This window comes from Macaca nemestrina, chromosome 19 (genome assembly GCF_043159975.1).
Source record: "Macaca nemestrina isolate mMacNem1 chromosome 19, mMacNem.hap1, whole genome shotgun sequence".
Classification (NCBI taxonomy): Eukaryota; Metazoa; Chordata; class Mammalia; order Primates; family Cercopithecidae; genus Macaca; species Macaca nemestrina.
This window is the reverse complement of record NC_092143.1, coordinates 10532849-10553919: the sequence shown is the minus strand read 5'-3', so window position 1 is coordinate 10553919 and position 21071 is coordinate 10532849. Positions and strand designations below refer to the sequence as shown.

General features: G+C 37.1%; 1 protein-coding gene across 2 annotated transcripts in view; it reads left to right on the top strand.

Annotated features, from left to right (window-relative positions):
* Window positions 1-21071, top strand: part of LOC105476952 (docking protein 6) — a 445591-nt gene that overhangs the window by 294879 nt on the left and 129641 nt on the right. For both annotated transcript variants that reach the window (XM_011733258.3, XM_011733257.3), the window contains exon 5: window positions 6619-6808. In XM_011733258.3, coding sequence (XP_011731560.1) covers window positions 6619-6808 — 190 coding nt within the window. The remainder of the gene's footprint in view (window positions 1-6618; window positions 6809-21071) is intronic.

The window sequence follows — 21071 nt, the reverse complement described above, 5'->3', positions numbered from 1 at the left end:
TGGGTGAAAAGAACCAAGAAATGTTAAGAGACATGAAGATAATTCTTTGAAAGTCTTTTATAGGAGAAGAGTAGAAAGGAGGGGGCATATAACCCTCTCAAGCCCCATGAAAGAGGAAGGGCAAGAGAACTACTTGTAGAATTTGGTTGGTTGTCAGGAGGGGAGACTGGCTTCTCACCTCACCCATGCTGGTAGAACTGTAGAATCAAGTCGTGCTGCCCCAGCTGGTATCTGGGCAGTGTGCAAGAGAGTTTGGAGAAGAACCTGAGTCTGGGGAAGTAGTGGTTTCAGTTTTCACCATGGTGAACCTGAGATCAGGATGCAGGATGGGTCTGAGGCTGTTTGTGATAGCCAAACAAGGAGAATGGGTCAGCAATTGGACAAGATACACTGCCACATTCGGTGGGACAAGTGCACACCTTACAGTTAGCTAAGCTTGATTCATCTTGAAAAGACCCACATCAGGACAACTCTTGTCTGTGAGAAGGAGCTCCAGCAGAAAGATAAAGGTGGAACGCAGAAAACAGAAGCTAAGGGTAGTAGGCTCCATGTCAAGGCACCTCCCCCTTCAGGGAGCAGGGGAGACATCTGAGGTGTGGGGATGCTTCTTAGGAACATACCATATGCCCCAAAGAGAGACATAGCATTTGAATACATCTTGTCATTAAGAATTCAAAAATAAAGAACTTTCAATAGTAACAACTATTTAGAAGGAATTTACCCTCTTCATTATTCTTACCCTGGAGAAGTCAAAAGCAAAAGAAAGGGGGGCAGGGGGAGTCGCCATGGAAAGGTGGTGATGGAAGAAGCAGGAAAAAGCATATTCTTTCTCATTCTCATTGCTGGACTCTCAGTAATGGACTTGACCTGAAAGAAGAGAAACTTCCATTTATTTCAGACTTTAAAATTATCAAATTACACCAGCCATCTCATCTGAGACATGAAGTTGACAATATCCTTATGGGCGATAGTGAATTAAGCACTAATCTCTGTCTGAGATACTGCCGGGGCAAGGAGAGGAAATTTCATAGTTGTGTGAGAGCAGGGTTGGAAGAAAAACCACTTTCCTAAATTGCACCCTACTAAATCTGGGTCTTTTAATGAATTAGCTACGGTAACAGATTGAACCTAAACAATGTCTTCCATAAATATTGGGTTTTTCATCATGTGATATTTTGAAACAAATTTGAGGACTCCTGCCATCAGAGAATCTCAGTTAAATCTTTAAAGTTATTTTGAATGGTTAGTTGTATATAGAAGTGAGTCTTAACTTTATGGAATCACTCGCTAATAGAAACAATGAAGTGAAATTCTCCTATTTAGGGTTGACATCTGCAGTTTACGCTCAGATAGGCCCAGGCCATTCAAGTTTTGACTGTGACTCTAGTTATGTATACTTATGGGAAAAACAATAGACGGGTATAAACTACAGCAGAATGAAAAAATATGTAAACAAATTATCCAATACTTACAGCTATTTTAAATCATTATGTAACCAGTTTACATCTACTGTATACATTTATGTAAGAATTTTATTTACATTAGTTAATGCCTATTTTAATAAATTTTAACAAATATTTAAGCCTCATGAGGGATACAGGTTGAGTTTTACACGAGGAATTGTTTACAGCCTAAATCATTATGTTACCAACAATCTAAATCAAGAGTGCCTTTCCTTTTGTACAGTTTCTTCTTTTGAGCCATTTTTGGCTTTTAACAGGAAGAGAAGGTAAAAGTATAAAGTGTTCACATTTACTCACTTAAGCTGAAGATAATATTAGATTTAACTCCTCTCTAGAAAACATAATGAGTTAGTATTTATGAATCTCTTGGTTTCTGAATCTTTAGGTGTAACACTTTGTTCCATGTTCCATTTTCTTTTGACCCAACCTTCAAAACCCATGACTTCTGGAGTAGAGGAAGAAATAGAATATAGTGGGTAAAAGTGTTCAGCAACAAGCTAACAACTGAAACTTCTTTGAAAAAAAAAATCTATTGGCTTCCAGTAGACACTTTTCAAATTTCTTCTAACGTACAAAAATCCATTTTATGTCTATGCAGTCACAATGCACTGAATGTTCACCACGTGCTAGATGCAGTTATTTAATACATAAATTCCGAAAGCCTATTTATACATTTCTACCCAGTATAAGTGAAATTTAGCTGAACAGATATGTCTATTTTCCTGTACAGTTCTCCATTAAACATAGTTTTCCACCTGTATTCTTACAAAAGGGAATTATCAAGGGGTTGTTTGAAGGACTTGTTACTGTTTGTTTTCTGTGTGTTACTTGTTGTCAGAAACCCCCGACTCTGATCCTTTGCTTCTCAAGGCAACTGCGAGCTCCACTTACCCTCCCCACCTGCCAGTCTCAGACTCACAACTATACTTGGATTTGTTCCTGCATAAAATAGATCCATTTAAAAACTCACTGGCTGACAGGGAAGATTTCAGTTCTTCTCGGCACTGATGACCCATTCAGTCCGCTCTCGCTCCACCTGGAGCCTCGCTGCCCCTTTTCCCTGAGTGCAGTCACCCTGTCTTGCCAGACCTTGATCTGTTCAATTCGTCTAAGCCTTGTTTTGCATCCCCATCTAGACTCTTGTAGTTGTAGCCTTACCCTGGTATCTCAGGCCTTCTCTGGGCATGGCCTATCTCTTTGGACCTCATCATTCAGCTTTAGTGAAAAAGATGCCCTTGCAAACATAATTGCAGATCCAATACTAGCATCTTTGTTGGATGCAATATTTATATTATTTAAAATAAATTTATTTGTATACTTTATTATAGTATAATTATATATTTATAATATTTAATACATATTCTACCCTTGTTTTTTGTTTTAACCATTTAAAATAAAATTATACTTTCTCACATATTAGCTAACATGGGACTCTACATTTTACTAATATACAAATTCACGGGCAATGTGTTTGGGACTTTTTAACTCTAATTTAAAATCTTAAATGAATGAACACATTTTGATTTGATATTTGTTTTTACATAACCTTTTCAAAAATTTGTTTTTTCATACATTCATCAGTCTTCACAGATTATCAGAATATTTATGTTTTAGGATATTATTTAGACAATTAGCTTCCTTTTCAGTACTTTTGGGTATTTGGGAATGGGTTGTTTAGTTTTCTTTAGTAATGTTTTGTTGTTGCTGTCAATCATCTGATAAGGAAAATAGTTGGAATACACATATCTTGATAAATTATAAACCATTTTCCATATATCTTTCTTCCTATGCTCCTGTCTCTTGTTCCAATTAGTGTAAGAACTCTTTCTTACAAAATCATATATGAATCGGTTGAGATGGGATTATTTGGGCAGATATTAGATAACACTTTGGAAAAAAACGTACTGTTTTGTTCTGCTGGTACATGGCATCATTTTCCAGTCATTCCTCATGGTTTAATATTGCTACTTCCCTAGCAATATTTTAGAGTGAGTTTCACAAATCAACAGTTCTCAAAGTGTCCCCAGAGCAGCAGTGTCTACAGCTCTTGGGAATAAATGGAAAATGTAAATTATCTGGCTCCAATCCAGCCCTGTTGTACCAGAAATGATAAGATTGGAGGGGGCCCAGCATTCTGTTTGAACAAAGCCTCCAGGTAATTTTAATGCACACTGAAGTCTGAAAAACCAACAGTATACGAAATGAAAACCAAACGTGGGTTCTTAAAAAGCAGCATAATTAGAGAGTGATTTAAAATGCCTGCTTGATAGAATTGTTTCACAAAGATAAAAATTTTTTAGAAATAATTTAAATGGAGCCAATTTTAGCCACTCCATTTTGAAATGGTCTTTCTAGCAAAACCTTAACAAATGTTTCAGTAAAACAAGTATATTATGCTAATAAGAGAATACAATGATGTATTCATTGTCAAGGCAGAAAGCTTCCTTCCTCATTATAATGGAATTCAGGTAAGTATAGTTAGGTAACATAATGTGCCACCTTCATCTTTATGTGCCTAGTTTTTCTGCTGGATTAAATTTGTTCACTTTTTAATTGAATCTGAAATTCTTAGAAATTAGGTATTAGGAGAGAATAGATTTTTGAATACTTGAAAATTGAAAATATATCTTAGTATAATTTCTTTCAAAAGTTGCAAGAAATAGCATCCAAAGGAACATTGGAGGGTTCTAAACCATAACAAGAAGGGTTGACTTGAGTTGATGGGTTGAAAAGTATATGAGGACAGGGAAAGCAGAAGGCAGGCAAGAGGGTAGGGACACCACAGGTAAATTTCACCTGCTTGTATTGACTAGAGATGGCCCTGGAAAAACTCCCTTAGGGCAAGTTGTCCAATTAGTTTTTTTAAAATGGGCCTTGATGATATACATAGAGATAGAGACGGAGATAGAGATACATAGAGCGCTATATCATGTGAATCTTATTAAATTCACTTACTTGATTTTTTTCAGCTTTCTCCAGTGTCCGGTGTGATGCTTGTACTCTCTCCTTGCTCATTTTTCCTAGGCTTTATCTGCTAACATTTGAGCACCCAAGCATTTCAGTGAAAATGTAATGGTCCTTCTGGGTCCACTGTTACAGGTCATGTTTCATGTACCATCCACTTGAAGGACACTCAGTGTCAAGATCTTTTTTTTTTTTTTTTAAACATTCTATGTTTTTAACTATCAAACTGTGGGCATGAATATCAAGGGTCAATACAGCCATAAAAAACAATACTCATTAATGTTTACTTCAATATTTTGGAAGAAATGTTATTTATTGGCATTTTTGCAATGATTTTTTGGTTGCTAATTCAGACTCTGGAATTGATGGAAAGGAAAGAATGTAAAGAAATGTTTTGCTTTCCATTTCTGTAACAATATTTTCTCTATGCATAACAGGTGCCACTGACATGATTAATTCCACATGTAGGAGCTGAACTTTATCAAAAGGTTCCTGGCCAAAGAAAAGAAGATTGAGGTTCAGGCATTGTCTGTATTCCCTGTGTAAACCCTTTGGGTCCAAGTTTTATAGTTTTATATGAGATCATGCCCCTTTGATTTACTACTAATCCCATTGGAGTGGGAATTATAATGGGAATGTGAGTGATGTGTTTAATGCTAAATGTTAATACTTTAGTTGGTTGTACCTAAGAATTTTAAGCTATTGAGAATATGTATATTTGGGCTTTTCATTGCAGGTAATTAATGAGGCAATGTTCTTTCTTCAGCTTTCAGCCATATAATTGATTGCAATTTGTCATTTCTTAGGAAGTGAATGTGAAATCCATACACATATTAGTTTCATGGGTCAATAATCTAAAAGACTGAATTATTAGATAAGCTATTGTCCAAAATATCAAGACACATGAGTATAAATATTGTCTTTATGGCTAGTATATGTTAAGCTATCATGCTTATGTTAATTTGGAATCCGAATATTGTTTTTTTGGCATCAGAATCCTTACAAAGTGAAATATCTAAGTAAAATAGAAAATAATCTATTATACAATCTCAGCTCAGTACCAGCAAACATGTAGCATTTAAGATTATATTATGAATAGTACATTCCTAAACATATCAATCATTTTCCATCTGCAGCTGTAGTATTTCATCTCTCAAAATAATTCAACAGCACTGACTTTAAAGCACTATTCACAATTAAATCCTAACCCACAGAGGTACCTCTGCCAGTAATTCTTAAACTTTAACATGACTTTTTTTGTAATTCTTCAATTCTTGCATCTCATAATTCATCATGACATAGATGTACTTCATTCATACAGTTAAATATTGGACACTTACTGTAAACAAAGGATGTGGTGCTAGGAAGTAGGGATGCTTTATAGAGTATGTTGTAAGGCACACCAAGTTTTTTACTTCCAGAACTTACAAACTAATTTTTCAAAATACAATCTATTGAATGCATTTAAATGGGAATCAAAGGCAGCATAACTTTGCAATAGCCTTTGAGATACAGTTACAAAGTAAGGTTTGGAATGATTGCCTAATAATCATATTTTTGACCATAGGATATCCAGGAATGAAAAAAGTTAAGTATTTTTATTTTGCTTACCAAAGCAATGTCTGAAGTTCTGCGGAAGACTGTAATGAATATCTGCAATTATCATATGCTAAATTTGACCATGACTACGATTTGTTTTGAGATTCAAACTAAATTATTTTTGCAGTGCTTAAGTAGTGAGTCAGTCTGAGTGGGCATTAAATACGTCACATCAGTGAAGGTAAAACTCCAGTAAGATCTTGCCTAAGTCGAGCAAATAAGATATTCCTCACTGGAATTGTATCTGTGATAACCACTTAGATTATGTGAAGGAGCAGACTATAAGCACAATTTGGGCAGAGACTCCCTTAAGTTTTGCCCTTATTTTTCCATTGTACAATTTAACTATTTAATCTTCACCATAGACAATACAAGCCATGAAAATTAACTGAGTGAGTGAATTAATGATTCAGAAGACTTTAATGAACTCCTTGTCTCAAATTTGGAAATATGTAATGTTCTACAGTGTTTATCCATATCACCAAGGGACGTGGTAATGTTTCCTGCAGTCTGTAGATAAATTAATATCATATGGCCATAGACAGTCACACCTCTTTTCACTTAATCTTCTCCATTCTTCGTTTCTTCACAGAGCGATTCAATGTGTATCTTATGCCTACGCCAAATCTGGATATTTATGGTGAATGCACAATGCAGATCACTCATGAAAATATCTATCTCTGGGATATCCACAATGCCAAGGTCAAACTGGTGATGTGGCCTCTCAGCTCACTGAGGAGATATGGTCGGGACTCAACGTGGTTCACATTTGAGTCAGGAAGGTAAGATCTAATGCAGCAACCAAGTGTGGGAAGTTGTATAACAGAGTCCTGAAAGAAAGTTCTGTCCATCATTGCCCTCAGTGAGCACTGTTTTCATTCAGGGTAAAAGTTAGCAAATACATAATTTCTTCAGATTCTTAATAACATGAATACAATTCTGTTAATTTTTTGGCAGGCTAATTACCCCATTCAAAATAATTTCAGTCTCTTACACTACCAAACTCAAACTGGTTTCGTAATTATATTAATAATGTAATTACCTTTTTGCAAGATTATTACAATACTATATTTTCGGTGTGCCTGTATTCAAAAGGATCTCCATAAAATTAAATGTAGCATGTCCTTGCTTGCCTTGTTTTTGTGAGTGTTTTTCAATAAGCAAACAATATTTTTTAAAGTTTTAAATAAAATTATTTAAATATTGCTTTTAGGCAAATATGCTGCTTTCTTGATCACAGCATATGGTTGAAATCCGTAAGTGTCTGAAATGAATCCTTGCTTCACAATCATTATTAATAAACATGGATTTAGACATAAAATACAACCAACCAAATCATTGTCTTTATGCTATGACCCCGTTGTGATATTGTCACACATCCAAGACAAGACTTAGGTTTGGAGATTCTATAGAGAAGGAGATGTTTAATGCTTCCATCTTCACCCAGGGGACATGATTTATCACATTCTTAAAATGAATTCATGGTCTTATAAGGCAATTATAGTGAGGTTTCATTGCATTTGATATAATATTTTTAAGTTTATGACTTTCTTCTTACAAAACTACTAAATATTTACTCAAGGTCACATTCTAATATCATCTATCTAGCCAGCTAGGGTAGGTCCCATGTCTCTTAAAATTTTAAGGAGAAAAAAAAAAAAAAAAAAACAAACCTGAGCTGGAGTAATTTTACCAGTCTGGGGCCCTTTTGCACTAAGGTAATATTAAAGTCTCTACCACACTGATTTCTCTGAAAAGCATTATTAGATCCTGTGTTGACTTAGTACGTATGAGCTTGTTCAACTATTTCTATCTACCTAGATATTGAGAGTGTAATAGTGTAATCACATTCTGATAGCCATTGGGAAATATAAATTCTAAGAAAATGAATTTTTAAGTTTATCATTTTAAAAATTATGACTATGAAAATGAGTTGACATGTTTTAGAGATTCAATGACCTAAAATCTATGATGTTTTTTTTTTTTTTTTTTTTGAGACAGAGTCTCGCTCTGTCGCCCAGGCTGGAGTGCAGTGGCGCGATCTCGGCTCACTACAAGCTCTGCCTCCCGGGTTCCCGCCATTCTCCTGCCTCAGCCTCCCCAGTAGCTGGGACTACAGGTGCCCGCCACCACGCCCAGCTAATTTTTCGTATTTTTAGTAGAGACGGGGTTTCACCGTGTTAGCCAGGATGGTCTCAATCTCCTGACCTTGTGATCCGCCCTCCTCGGCTTCCCAAAGTGCTGGGATTTACAGGCATGAGCCACCGCACCCGGCCGGATGCACCTTATGTTTTTACTGGCTTTAAAAGTTAGTGTATTAGTCCATTTTCACACTGCTGATAAAGACTGGGCAATTCACAAAAGAAACAAGTTTAATGGACTCACAGTCCCACGTGACTGAGGATGCCTCACAGTCATGGCAGAAGGAGAAAGGTACCTCTCACATGAGAGCAGACAAGAGAATGAGAGCCAAGCAAAAGCGGTTTCCGCTGATAAAACCATCAGATCTCGTGAGACTTATTCACTACCACGAGAACAGTATGGGGGGAACTGCCCCTGTGATTCAATTCTCTCCCACTGGGTCACTCCAACATGAGGGAATTTTGGGAGCTACAATTCAAGATGAGATTTGGGTGGGGACAGAGTCAAACCATATCAGTTAGTTTTACATATATATGTAAATTCATATATATGTATATATGAATTGGATGTTGTTGAGGTTTTGTTGGGGTTGGGGTTTTGTTTTTGTTTTTGCATCATTTACCAGCACTACCTCTAGAATCCCCTCCCTTGGATCCTTCTAGATATGCCTATCTTCCTGTTTCTATGGAAAACAATTTAACTATTTTGTCTGTTACAACATTTCAATAGACTGCCACTCAAAATTTTAAATAAGTCATTTTCTTTCATGAAGAATGGTTATTCAGAATTTTCACTCCATTTATACCTGTCCACATTAGTTTTTTAAGATCTTTGATAGAGGAATTTGGTATCATTTTTTTCCCTCTGTTGTTTGTTTCTTTGTCTTTGAGATTAGAGTTCTGTCGTTTGGACACAGTTCATTTGTTTTTTTCCTTCTCTAAATTTTGGGTGTCATTTGCTCTTTAGTGACTGAGAAACTGACTGAGAAATTGTCCATAATTTTGTGCATTTATTTTGTAAATTCCAGATGATCTCGCTCTTGTTAAAAGGAGCCAGTGGGGGAAGGTCTTGTCCATACTTTATCTAGAGAAATAAAAGTGGGACATTGTGTTCCCTGGGTCTAGACTGATGGGGTCACTGGTGATGAGACTGGGGACAATTTAGAGGGCAGATTGGCAGGTAAGGCATGGCCAGTCATCCTAGCAAACCAAAGCCAAAGGCCAACACTTTCTAGGTTTTATTAGCTCATTGACCAAGGCACGTCATTTGGTATAAATTTTAGCCATTTATTTATACTACTATATGTACTAATAGTAGTATTAGTACAAATACTACATGTGAAAATACAATTAGATATATCAAAATACTTTTTTCACTGACACTTTCAAATGCATTGTTAAATTCTACTGTAAACCTGAAATGTAGACATGAACAGTAGGAATGGATCTACATCATTTATTCTGGAGAAGCATCCTTCAGTCACCCCCGTAATTATAATTATATGTCATAAGTCTCCAGGAGCACTCACCTAGTGTGGGGCAGAAGGAGAACAAGGACCAGGAAACTCTCCGTGGTAATCGTCCTTAGCACAGCATGGCGCCTGGGAGATGTATTCATAGTCTCACATCAGCTTGGAGCAATTCCTCTTTTACCATAAGAATCGTAACTTTGCATTTTAAAGGTGAAAACAACCAATTTGCCATGCAAGCATATTTTCTCAAGAAAATCACAAAAAATAACAGACCTTCAGAGAAAGTGTTAAGATTCATGATTATGTACGATTTTATCCTGTGAAAGACAAAACTCCTTTAACTGGTGACTTGATATTTTTACTTCATATTACCTCATAAATATTGTAAGCAGAAATCAAGATGAGTTCAAATGCCTGCATGGCCAAAATTTAGGTGAGCCCCTGATCTTCTGTATGAATTATTTTTCAAAACAAACACCCATATTCAGCCTGATGCTTACTAGTACAAAATTGGTGCTTAAAATGTGTCTCACTAACTTTGATAATATTGTTTCCATTTAGAAACCTGGGAAAAACCTGGTTACTAATTTTTAACAATTAGAAATGTGAAATAATAAATATTTCTACATAGTTATTATGAAAAGGTGGTTAGTGGAAGCAAATGTTATGTGTCATACAATTAAGGAGTCTGTGATGTCATAGGTAGGCTTAACTTATTCCTAAACCTTTGTTGGTCAGGGATGCAAAGAGAAAGAATCTTTTCTCTAATGCATAATCAAGTGGTTAAGAGGAAAGATAATGCAGAAAGTTCTTAAATATGATACAAAAGCATACAAATATAATACATAATACATATGAATTGTTATATAAGCTATAAGATCTAAGAAATTTCCAAAACATTCTCACATATGGACGCCAACTTTTCTGTACTAACCCAGAGTTATCAATGCCCTTGGGTTTTGTTTTGTTTTGTTTTACAAAATATCATTTGATTTGCCATCAAGAGTGTTAGCGGTACACATTTCTTCATAAGAGTGTACTGCTGTGACTCTAAGATTTTCTTCTGAACTACTGATAACTGTCCTGCAAGTTTTCTATGCTTGTTGGTGCAAACTATCTACCAGAAGGTGTACACAGTAGGTTTTTAGACAAGGTCACTTGTTTCTCTTTCAAACGGTGCTAAAACATTTCTTGACTGAAACACTGAAGAATTGCAGTTAAACACTGCAAAAAAAATACAGTCAAACACAAGACGTGAAGTACCAACATTTGCACAGGGCTTCAACTGAAGTCAGGAAATCCTGAGCCTGTGCGCACAGGCAACAGCAGCCACATCACTGCCAGCACCTGGCAGCCATTATTTGGAGGCTGCTATTCCATAGACGATGTCATAACAAAATACACCCCAATTTCAGAAATACTAAAATGTAAAAACATGTGCTTCTGTTGAATGAAGGAATTAATCAATGAATGGCTCCATGGTTTGAATAAAGCCAGCTGGGGTGGTGTCCTGGGATACAGAAACCTAGGAGTGAACGTGGTGACATTTCACAAATCACGGGAGGAGATCAAACCAGAACTTTACATCTCTCTTGACTTTATCTTCTTGATTCCAGAAATCATTCTTGATTTAACGACTATGAATGAAGTTTAGGAACTTTCTGAATGAGAATAAAAGAAGCCTAAAAGGTGACCAAAACTGTCATTGTGATTCCTACAGATCAATTAGTAAAAAGCAATTCACATTAAAGTATGTGTGGGTTCAATAAAAATGTATTGAACTTTAAAGTTAATTGAGCAATAACTAAGATCAGAGTCTCCATTTCTCGATAAAAACAATTTCGTAAGTCATTTAATCAATGCTCTCTCCTAGGGGAAAAAAAAAATCAGACCTGGTATTATCGTAGCAAGAGATTTACCAAATTAGACACATGGAAAGAAAAGGCACTAGGTTCCTAAACAATTTGTCTTAGAATTATTTCTTTGAAATTAAAGCAAGGGTTTATATAGACCTACGAATTTTTTTAAAAACATTGAATACATCGCTGATGCAAATTTTTTTCATGTAGGACTTTGCTACTCTATACTTTGTAATTAAAACTCAATTCGATATTATGATTTAAATCTTTTTGTGGCACCAGAAACCTCATTTATTCTCTGGGCTACTTTATTTCATTTATTGAACACTATGGTAGGAACTAGAGAAATAAAGATGGGTAACATAGTCCCTACCCTTATTGAGCACATAGTGTACTTGGTAAGATAGATCAACTAATCATTTCAATATAATATAGGAATTGTAATAAAATACATCCCAGGAGGGTTATATATTAGGAACATAGGTTAAGTTGGATCATTTTAAACACATTAATGATGTCAACCCCAAATCTCAATAGCTCAATACAACAAAGGTTTATTTCCCACGCAAGCTATGCTTGATGCAAGCTTGGACAGATCACCAGAGCACCTGGATTCAGAAACCTAGGCTGCTGCAATCTTGTGACTGAGACGTCTTCATGCTAACCCACCTCATTGCCACGCATAGCAGGGGAAGAAGGTGGGAACATTCTCCAACAAGCATACTATGGACTCAGTTGTTTCTCCCCAAAATTCATATGTTGAAGCCCAAACCGCCAAACTTCTTATATCTTTATGACAAGAGCCAGAGATGATAGGTCCTTTTAGATGGAATTAAAGTTAAATGAGGTAATAAGGGTGGGGTCCTAATCTGATAGGATCAGTGGCTTTATAAGGAGGAAGAAACTTCTCAGCCCCTCTTCTCTGCCATGTGGAGGAAAGACCATGTGGGCACACATCAAGAAGGTGACCATTTCCAAACCAGGGAGAAAGCCCTCAATAGACCCCAACCATGCTGGCACCCTGATCTCAGACTGCAGCCTCTAGAGAGAGAGAGTTAATTTACATTGTTTAAGTCACCTGGTCTGTGTCATGTTTTTCTTACGGCAGCCTGGGCTGACTAATAGAAAACATTTAAATACTTGAGTACAGTGGCAATGCATGTTATTTCTATTAATAGCCCACCATCCAGAAGGTGGCCTCCCACAGCCCCCCCCACCCCTCGTCTGCAAAGGGGCAAGTGGGGAAACACAGAGGAGTATGTGGAATATATTTGGTAAGCATATTGCCTCTGCCACGGTCATATCTTCTGATGAGCAAAGATCCCTTTTTTCTCTTCTTCCTACACACTCAATTGTTCCTTAAGGGAAACAACCCAAAAAGCAATCCAGCAAGCCACTGATCATAGCTCAAAGTCCAGAGTCTGCAGGCGATTTGTAGCAGTGTGTACATCAGGTCCAGATAATACTTTTTTTGAGGTGGAGTCTTTCTCTGTCACCCAGGCTGGAGTGCGGTGGCACGATCTCGGCTCACTGCAAGCTCTGCCTCCCGGGTTCACGCCATTCTCTTGCCTCAGCCTCCTGAGTAGCTGGGACTACAGGTGCCCACCACTACACCCAGCTAATTTTTTGTATTTTTAGTAGAGACAGGGTTTCGCCCTATTAGCCAGAATGGTCTCCATCTCCTGACCTCGTGATCTGCCTGCCTCGGGGCCTCCCAAAGTGCTGGGATTACAGGTGTGAGCCACCGCACCCGGCCAATATGACTTCTTATAGTTCCAAAAGAACGATGCAGAAAAAGATGTTATTTTTTTCCCCTCTACCCACCCTGGCCCGAGGAACACTGGTTTAAGAGAGGTGGGATGCCCACGCTGCAAACACTCCTATTCTAAGGGGAAGTTCGGGAGGCAAGCAGGCAACAGCCCCTGGTCCCGGTAATTCTGAAATGCTGCTTGCCAGATTTCTTCAGGGTCTTTATCCAGAATTAACAAGGATATGTGGCTGGGCCCTCATTCTGCTCTTTGAGAAGAACGTGTCAATCCTCTATTCCACTTGGTTCTGCCCTCGGCCCACCGGGAGGATTTTCCTTTGTCATTATCCTTCTTGTCCATATTCAAACTGGACATTGGGAAAATGTTCTCTTCGAAGTGTTGCAAGTTTCTCAGCCCCCATTCTACCCTGAGAAGTTGTAGTAGAGATCTGAAGGTTATTGAATCTTAACAAGTTATAAGTATTTTTTATTTAGGGCCTTTTTTCCCTGTAAAACTTTGTCAATATTTCTAGATTTCTTATATATTTAGTGCCAATCGCTTGTAGCAAGGAAGTGTTTTCTTGGTTGGTTTTGGTTTTTGAGATCTACTTCTCAGATTTGCTTTGTTTATTTCTTCCCCCAAAACTCTGTCTTTTGATTTGAAAGGTGCCTTGACTTTGCCAGGTTTTTGTAGGGGCAGCACTCACTCAATTCTTTGCCCTGGCTCCTTTTTATCTAATTAACAGATTATAATGGGCATCCTACGCTTGAGCTGCTTTTTACGGGGACACACCTTAATTGAGAAGTTTTAGCAACAGGTGTGGAGATTACACTTAATCTGCTCTTTTCTTTGAGGCTGCTTTAACTTGCTTTTGTCACTTAAAGACTTATTATAAATGTCTGTCTCAGAGTTCTCTTTTCCAATTTTAGTTTTGAATTTTTCAAATGCCTTTTGTTTTTGCTTGAAACTTCTCAATTTCCTTCTAAGAGCCTCTTTTTAGTACCTTATCAGTCAACAAACACTGTTAACATTTTGTTATCTAACTGCTTTCCCTAGATGTTGTTGGAGGAATAAAATTAAAAACAAAATCTCCCAATGCAGAAATCTTCAAAAAGGTGATAACACACACACACACTCCCCATTATTTCTGCTAAGAAATTGCAGACAGAAGGAGAATCCTACCCTTGGATATAGCCAACCAGGTACAACTCAATACATGCAAGTTCTCAAGATAAACAAGCAAAAGAACTTGACAGCAACGTTTGTCACACATGCCTCATCTTTGCAATTGGGGTAACCATTTGTGTTGACTAATTGGCTTTATGCAGAGGAAAAACAAACTTCTTGTATCTTTATGACAAAAGACAGTTTTGCAAGTTGGAGAGAAGTAGCACCTGAAATTAGGCACCCTCTGTCACAGAAACTAGGACATAGGGGCGCATCTCCCTTCAGATTTACATGTCAAAGGCGTGGTTCGTGAGTCCTTGAGAAAGGCATTTTAGGGTCTTAAAGCTAAACAAAAAACCTATCTGGTTTTCAGAAGAATTATTTACATTTCAAAGAGGAGAAAGTGCTTACAACCGAAAGTTTTCTCAAGTTAAATGCCCTAAGAAACAGGAAGGATAATTGCCCATTTTCAACAGGGAGAATAGAACCTCTTATTTTTAAATTTCATATTTGTCCATACAATCTAGAAACTCTTAAGACATGAAATCGGCCTACCAAGTTATCACAAGTTCTACTAAGAGGCAAGAGCTTTATCGAATATCTCACTGCTAAATAATCTTTCTCCCAGCTTGCTTACTACTTTCCTTTATCCCTGGCCCAGCCACTATTTCAGTGCCCCACATTTTAGGGCAATTTATTTATTCATTTATCACTGCACCACTATTAGGATCAAGTACACTTATCCTTAAGTGATGAACAAAGTCTCAGTGGTTTATGCAACTGAAACTGATCTCTCGCTCATGCTAGTCCACTCCGATTCTGGGCAACTATCCTAGACAGTCAGGACAACACTATCAAAAAATAGATGCTCTGGCTTCAGCAGGTGTCCCTTCTGTTTGTAGCCCTTTGTTGGGAACTAGTGATAAGGTATCCAGACTGTGCTGGGTGCAGGGAATGAAGAGGAGCATGAGACATTTGGAGGACAGTCCTGTCTAGGTAAACAGGCACCAAATTTAATTGTAGGGACTCAGGAAAGGCTCCCTGAAGATGATGATTTGCACAGCAAATCGTAAAAAATGAGTTGGACTTCAAGGTAAAATGTGAGGTTGGCATGAGGATCAAGGGGTCAGGTTACTCTCCACTACGCATAGCACGGGCAGCGCATGGATGGTTCCTTCTTAGCGGATTTTAGCTGCTGGAGATTACAGTAAGAATAAAATGGGCAGAGAGTTTGTTAGAAAGTCAGATAAAGCTCGAAAGCAGGAGTGTTTTCTGTCGTGTCAGAAAATAAATTGGATTTTATCTTATAGGCAGCAAGGAGTGTTTTTTAATGCAGCAAGTAAACATAGATTTAAATTTTAGATATGTCTATCTGGTGACTTTGTGGAGGATATTTTAATAATGAATCCTTTAACTAGGTTAATAATTTATAATGCACAGTGTACCTAGGGCAGTATTGTCTGAGCAATCGTGATTTGAAACGACATGGGAGAATCAATCACTCTGCTTCTGCATGGGCCAGCACTTTCCCTGCACCTTCAGTTATATTCTGTTAACCTTTCCAAGGCTTGATTTCCTCATCCGTGAGAACCTGATAAAAATATACTCTGCTATGTCCACCTTCAGAGTTGATATGGGGATCAAATGAAATAATGTGCTTTGAGGCCGGGTGCGGTGGCTCATGCCTGTAATCCTAGCACTTTGGGAGGCTGAGGCAGGGGGATCACGAGGTCAGGAGTTCAAGAACAGCCTGGCCAACATGGTGAAACTCTTTTTCTTTTAAAAATACAAAACATAGCTGAGCATGGTGGCGGGTGCCAGTGTCCCAGCTACTCGGGAGGCTGAGGCAGGAGAATCATTTAGATCCCAGGAGGCAGAGGTTGCAGTGAATGGAGACTGCGCCATTGCACTCCAGCCTGGGTGACAGAGCAAAACTCTGTCTCAAAAAAAAAAAAAAAAAAAAAAAAAAAAAAGAGTGCTCTGATACAAGGGCTTTGAAAGCTGTAATACAGGTATAAGAGATGATTAAATTCGGCAAACACCTATTTTTTTTTACATGCACAGCACTGGACAGGGCAATATAGGGAATCAAAAAGGAGCCTTTCCTTTGAAGAAATCAACATTCTTCCATGAAAAACGCTAAAACACCAGAGAGAGCATGATTTTGTAGCTTGAGCTGCAGGAGAGTGATTATAAACAATGAACCGAGTATGAAAGCACAGCAGGGCTCTCTTTGTGGGACAGCGATGCCAGTATCACTGGTTTGTCCTTGTTTAGGACCTTTCATGAAATCTTCTTTAAGGGGACTTTTCAAAACAAGTTAATGTGCCCTTCAAGAACATCCATCGTATGACTCAGGCTTCACTTATTTTAATGGTGGTGATAACCACATGCGTTAGCTTCACAACCTGTGAGGCTTGAAATCTTCTAATGAGTGCTAAGGAATGGAGTCCTGAAATTATTATTTTTAAATTAAATAGCCAAAGTCTTGTCAAAATGCCTTATAAATGAAAATATTTTTCATTCTTAGTCAAACAGATTAGCTTATCCTTGACACAAATGTTAATTTTTTCCCATTTTTTATTGCAATAGTTTTTTTAAAAAAATAAGTTGATACATGTGGATGCAAGTCATCTAGTTTTGTTGGGAAAATGTTAAACCTCTCACAACAAAAGTCTAGGAGGAAGGTTAAAATTATAGTTGCTCTTGTATTTACAAGGTTTTTTCCTTGGTGTTGAATAAATTCTAGACAAAGATTATAAATTCATTATTATCTTTTGCAGACACATATGTACTTGATCATGATAATTAACTCACAATGTCTTATGTTTTACTAAAATTAAAGAATTTAAAATTATCGGGGTTATTTAGCATTAGCAAAAAATAAAAAAGATATTTTTCTTGCTGTAAAATTCAAATTGTGTAAAATCTGTTCTTTCAAAACTATTTTTTGCTCTTATATTTCCTTCTAATATTTTACTTGCTTAGATTTTTCACCATCTTATTATAATTTCCTGGTCACTTGATATTTTAAAAAATTATAAACTTACTGGCTAGGCACCATTGCTCAAGCCTACAATCCCAGCACTTTGGGAAGCCAAGGCTGCCAGATCGCTTGAGCTCTGCACGTTCTAAAAGCAGCCTTGGCAACATAGTGAGACTCCATCTCTACTAAAAAATACAAAAAAATTGGCTGGGCGTGGTGGTGTGCAGCTTTAGTCCCAGCTACTCTGGAGGCTGAGGTGGGAGAATCACCTGACCCCAGGAGTTTGAAACTGCACTGAGCCATGTTCATGCCACTGCACTCTAGCCTGGGCAACAGAGTGAGACCCTGTCTCAGGAAAAGAAAAATTATAAACTTACTTTTTAATAATTTCCATTACTGTAAATGAAGCAGATCAGAAGAGGTTTAACAAAACTTTAAAGGGGGAAAAGACTAACTTTTTGGACACTGAATATATTCCAAACATTTTTCTAATTCTCACATACATTATAGCATAAAGTCCTACAAAATAAGTATTCTCATGCTTCTCACAAATGAAGGGAATACAACTCAAGAATCAAAGTCAATTTGCACACACATAGTAAAATCAATCCAAATCTCACAGTGCTGCAAAAACACACGTTCTTCTTGTGATAACATAGCTTTGCTAATACATCTCAGGTTTTGTGTCTGGAGGTCAAAGAACTTAATTTGTGTGGTAGAGATTCCAACAGCAATTACTAATAGATGATGGGAAAACATTATCTTTTGACCCAAGGAGATACTAGATTACAAAAAGCAAAATTAGTGCTAATGTAGAACAAAATTAGTGTTAAGCGTAGAACTTCCAGACAATAGATTTTTTTCATTAATATTTCTAAGGAGATCATTGATTCATAATCGTCTTCAATGCAGTCCATCATAGGATATTCTGCCATGAGAACAAAAACCGATTGAACTACAAATGAAATTGGGTATTTTTCGTTCCGTTTATTTTACCATGAAGAGTTGACTTAGATGAAATAGGTAGCTTGGTTTACTCAAAACTAGCTGTACTTTCACCTGACCCAAGCAAGTCTATATCTTAATAGAAGATACAGAGACACTAGAGGTTATGGGAGCATAAGGCTCAACATTTGCTGATCTTAGATCTACCCTCTAGCTTTGGTTTGTCGGCTGTTACTCTTCAGGCTGAGTCTACAGTTTCAGAGAAAGAGTTCATCAGCCCTTCAAATAGAGGTGAGAAAAAGCTTTCAAATTTCTTTTCCACATATGGCCCCTGGAACAAGGGCTTTATAAGACACCTCCAATTCCTATCATTAGAGGAGCAGAGAAAACAAATGCACAGAGATCTGAGTCCATGATAGGCTTTCCCTCAGACCTGTTTCCAAATACATATTTTAATTTACAAGTAAAATGTGTAGGCACTTAGCACCTATGGAATTCATTACCTTTGGATATACAATCCTGATGATAGTGGAATCTTTTAATGACGAACAAGGTAACAGATATTCAAACAAAATCATCCTTAGTAAATCTGTGATAAAAACCACTGCAATTTTCATACATTGTTAAAAATTATGTTACTTGTAGAACTTTTACTAAATTTTACTTTTCATGTTGATTAAAAGCAAACCAATTAGTTGGTATATTTTCTGAATCATTTCTTTGGAAAATCAGCATCTCCTTGGATTCCAATTAATATATATGGAAAAACTAATGCTACTCTATTCTTTAATATGAAAATATATTTGCCCCTTGAAATTCTGAACAATCCATTTTCCTTTGACATTTGTTTGTCCTAAGACTCCTCAGGGCATCACATGTTTATTTGCTCATCTATTGCCTGATGTGTTTCAATTATTTAATTATGTAATACATTTAAAAAATGCCAAATAATTTTATCCTACTTTGTAGGGCTGATGTCAAGTCAGTTAGGAAAATAAACAATACCACTTTGTATCAGAAGAAAAAAACCTTTCCTGACTTTTAATACTTCGCGAATTCTGTAGGCAAATCCATTCGTGGCAGGCCCCATACTTGTTTTCTGTTAGTTTTAGGTACTTGTCTTTTTCCATATAGTCACCCTAAAAAACTCAAAATAACCAGACAATTATTAATCATTCTCTATACTGGCATAAAAAATGAACCTTTTCTGAATCACGTTTATGTAGAAAATCAATTCTGTGAAGAAACTTTTATGAAAGAGGCAATGGACATTATGGACATTATTGTGTTTATTTTGAAGGGTGCAGTTTACAACTCAGAATAAAATAGGAAAATACTAATTTCCAGGTGAAAGAACACCTAGACAAATCGTGTATAAATGTATACAATCCACCAAACTCTTTGGACATGCCAATTATCTTTCTATAAATGTACATTGAGGCCTGGTAAAGTGGCTCATGCCTGTAATACCAGCACTTTGAGAGACTGAGGCAGGCAGATCACTTGAGGCCAGGAATTTGAGACCAGCCTGGCCAACATGGCGAACCCCCCCATCTCTACTAAAAATACGTAAGTTAGCCAGGAGTGGGGGCATGCACCTGTAGTCCCAGCTACTCAGGAGGCTGAGGCAGGACAATCTCTTAAAGCCGGGAGGCAGAGGTTGCAGTGAGCTGAGATCACACCACTGCACTCCAGCCTGGATGACAGAGTGAGACTCTGTCTCAACAACCAAAATGTGCATTGGAAGCTCACTTCTCCAAAATCCCCAGTAAATGAAGTGCTAAATAGAAAAGTGTATCTTTCCTGATTTGATTACATAGATGGAAGAGACGCTTGAAAATATTGCTTTCAAGATATACGAGATTGACCTAGAAATTACAGCTACAATTTAGAAACTTGATTTTTTGCATGCCAGATTATCTAAAGGGTATCAGTTACTCTCTCACAAATTATCACTGAGTTCCTATTATTTGAGATATTCAGGATGCCCAGATCACCATCTATCCCTAGCCAGTTGAATGAGAAAGCCATTCTTTATTGTTTTAAAAATCATGATTAATCCAGTTGTGGGAAAAGCACAAAGAAATGAAAGGTAGAACTTGTGACAATTATTCAATGAAATCTGAAATTCATAAAAATTTGTTGAATTAGGGAAGAAAATGTTTAGAAGTATGCAGGTAGCTAAAAAGTCAGATATGTTCATTTCTGTCATCATTATACCGAAATAGAATTAGAGAACTAATACCGTGGGAGGTAGCATGGATTGTTGAATAAGCTTCTTGCAAACCAGATCTCTTTTATTTATCTTAGGTATATTCCAGAGGTTCCTAACAACAGAATGCAACTCTCTTAGCACAAATATCATACTTATGTACAGGCAGAATTTGCTGAAATACTAATGAGTTGACCTTGCACCCTGTTCACATGTAATCATATATTTGTCATTTTGTACATGACAATTATTTTTCTTTAAAGTAAAACGGCCTCTAAAATTGTATAAGCTTTCAGCCTCACAAAACTTGCATCCATACCTTCTTACTCTTACAGCTGTTTAATTATCGTACTCAAAGGGGTGCTGGATTTCTGTAACTATATCATACCTTTTTTTTCCACACCTCCTCCTTCTCAAGGAGAACCATGAAACTCCCAGGTGGTAGATCTGCATTGGTGTTATGGTATATCACCCTGAAACATGAGGCTGCTGAATCACATAGGATTAAGCTCCCA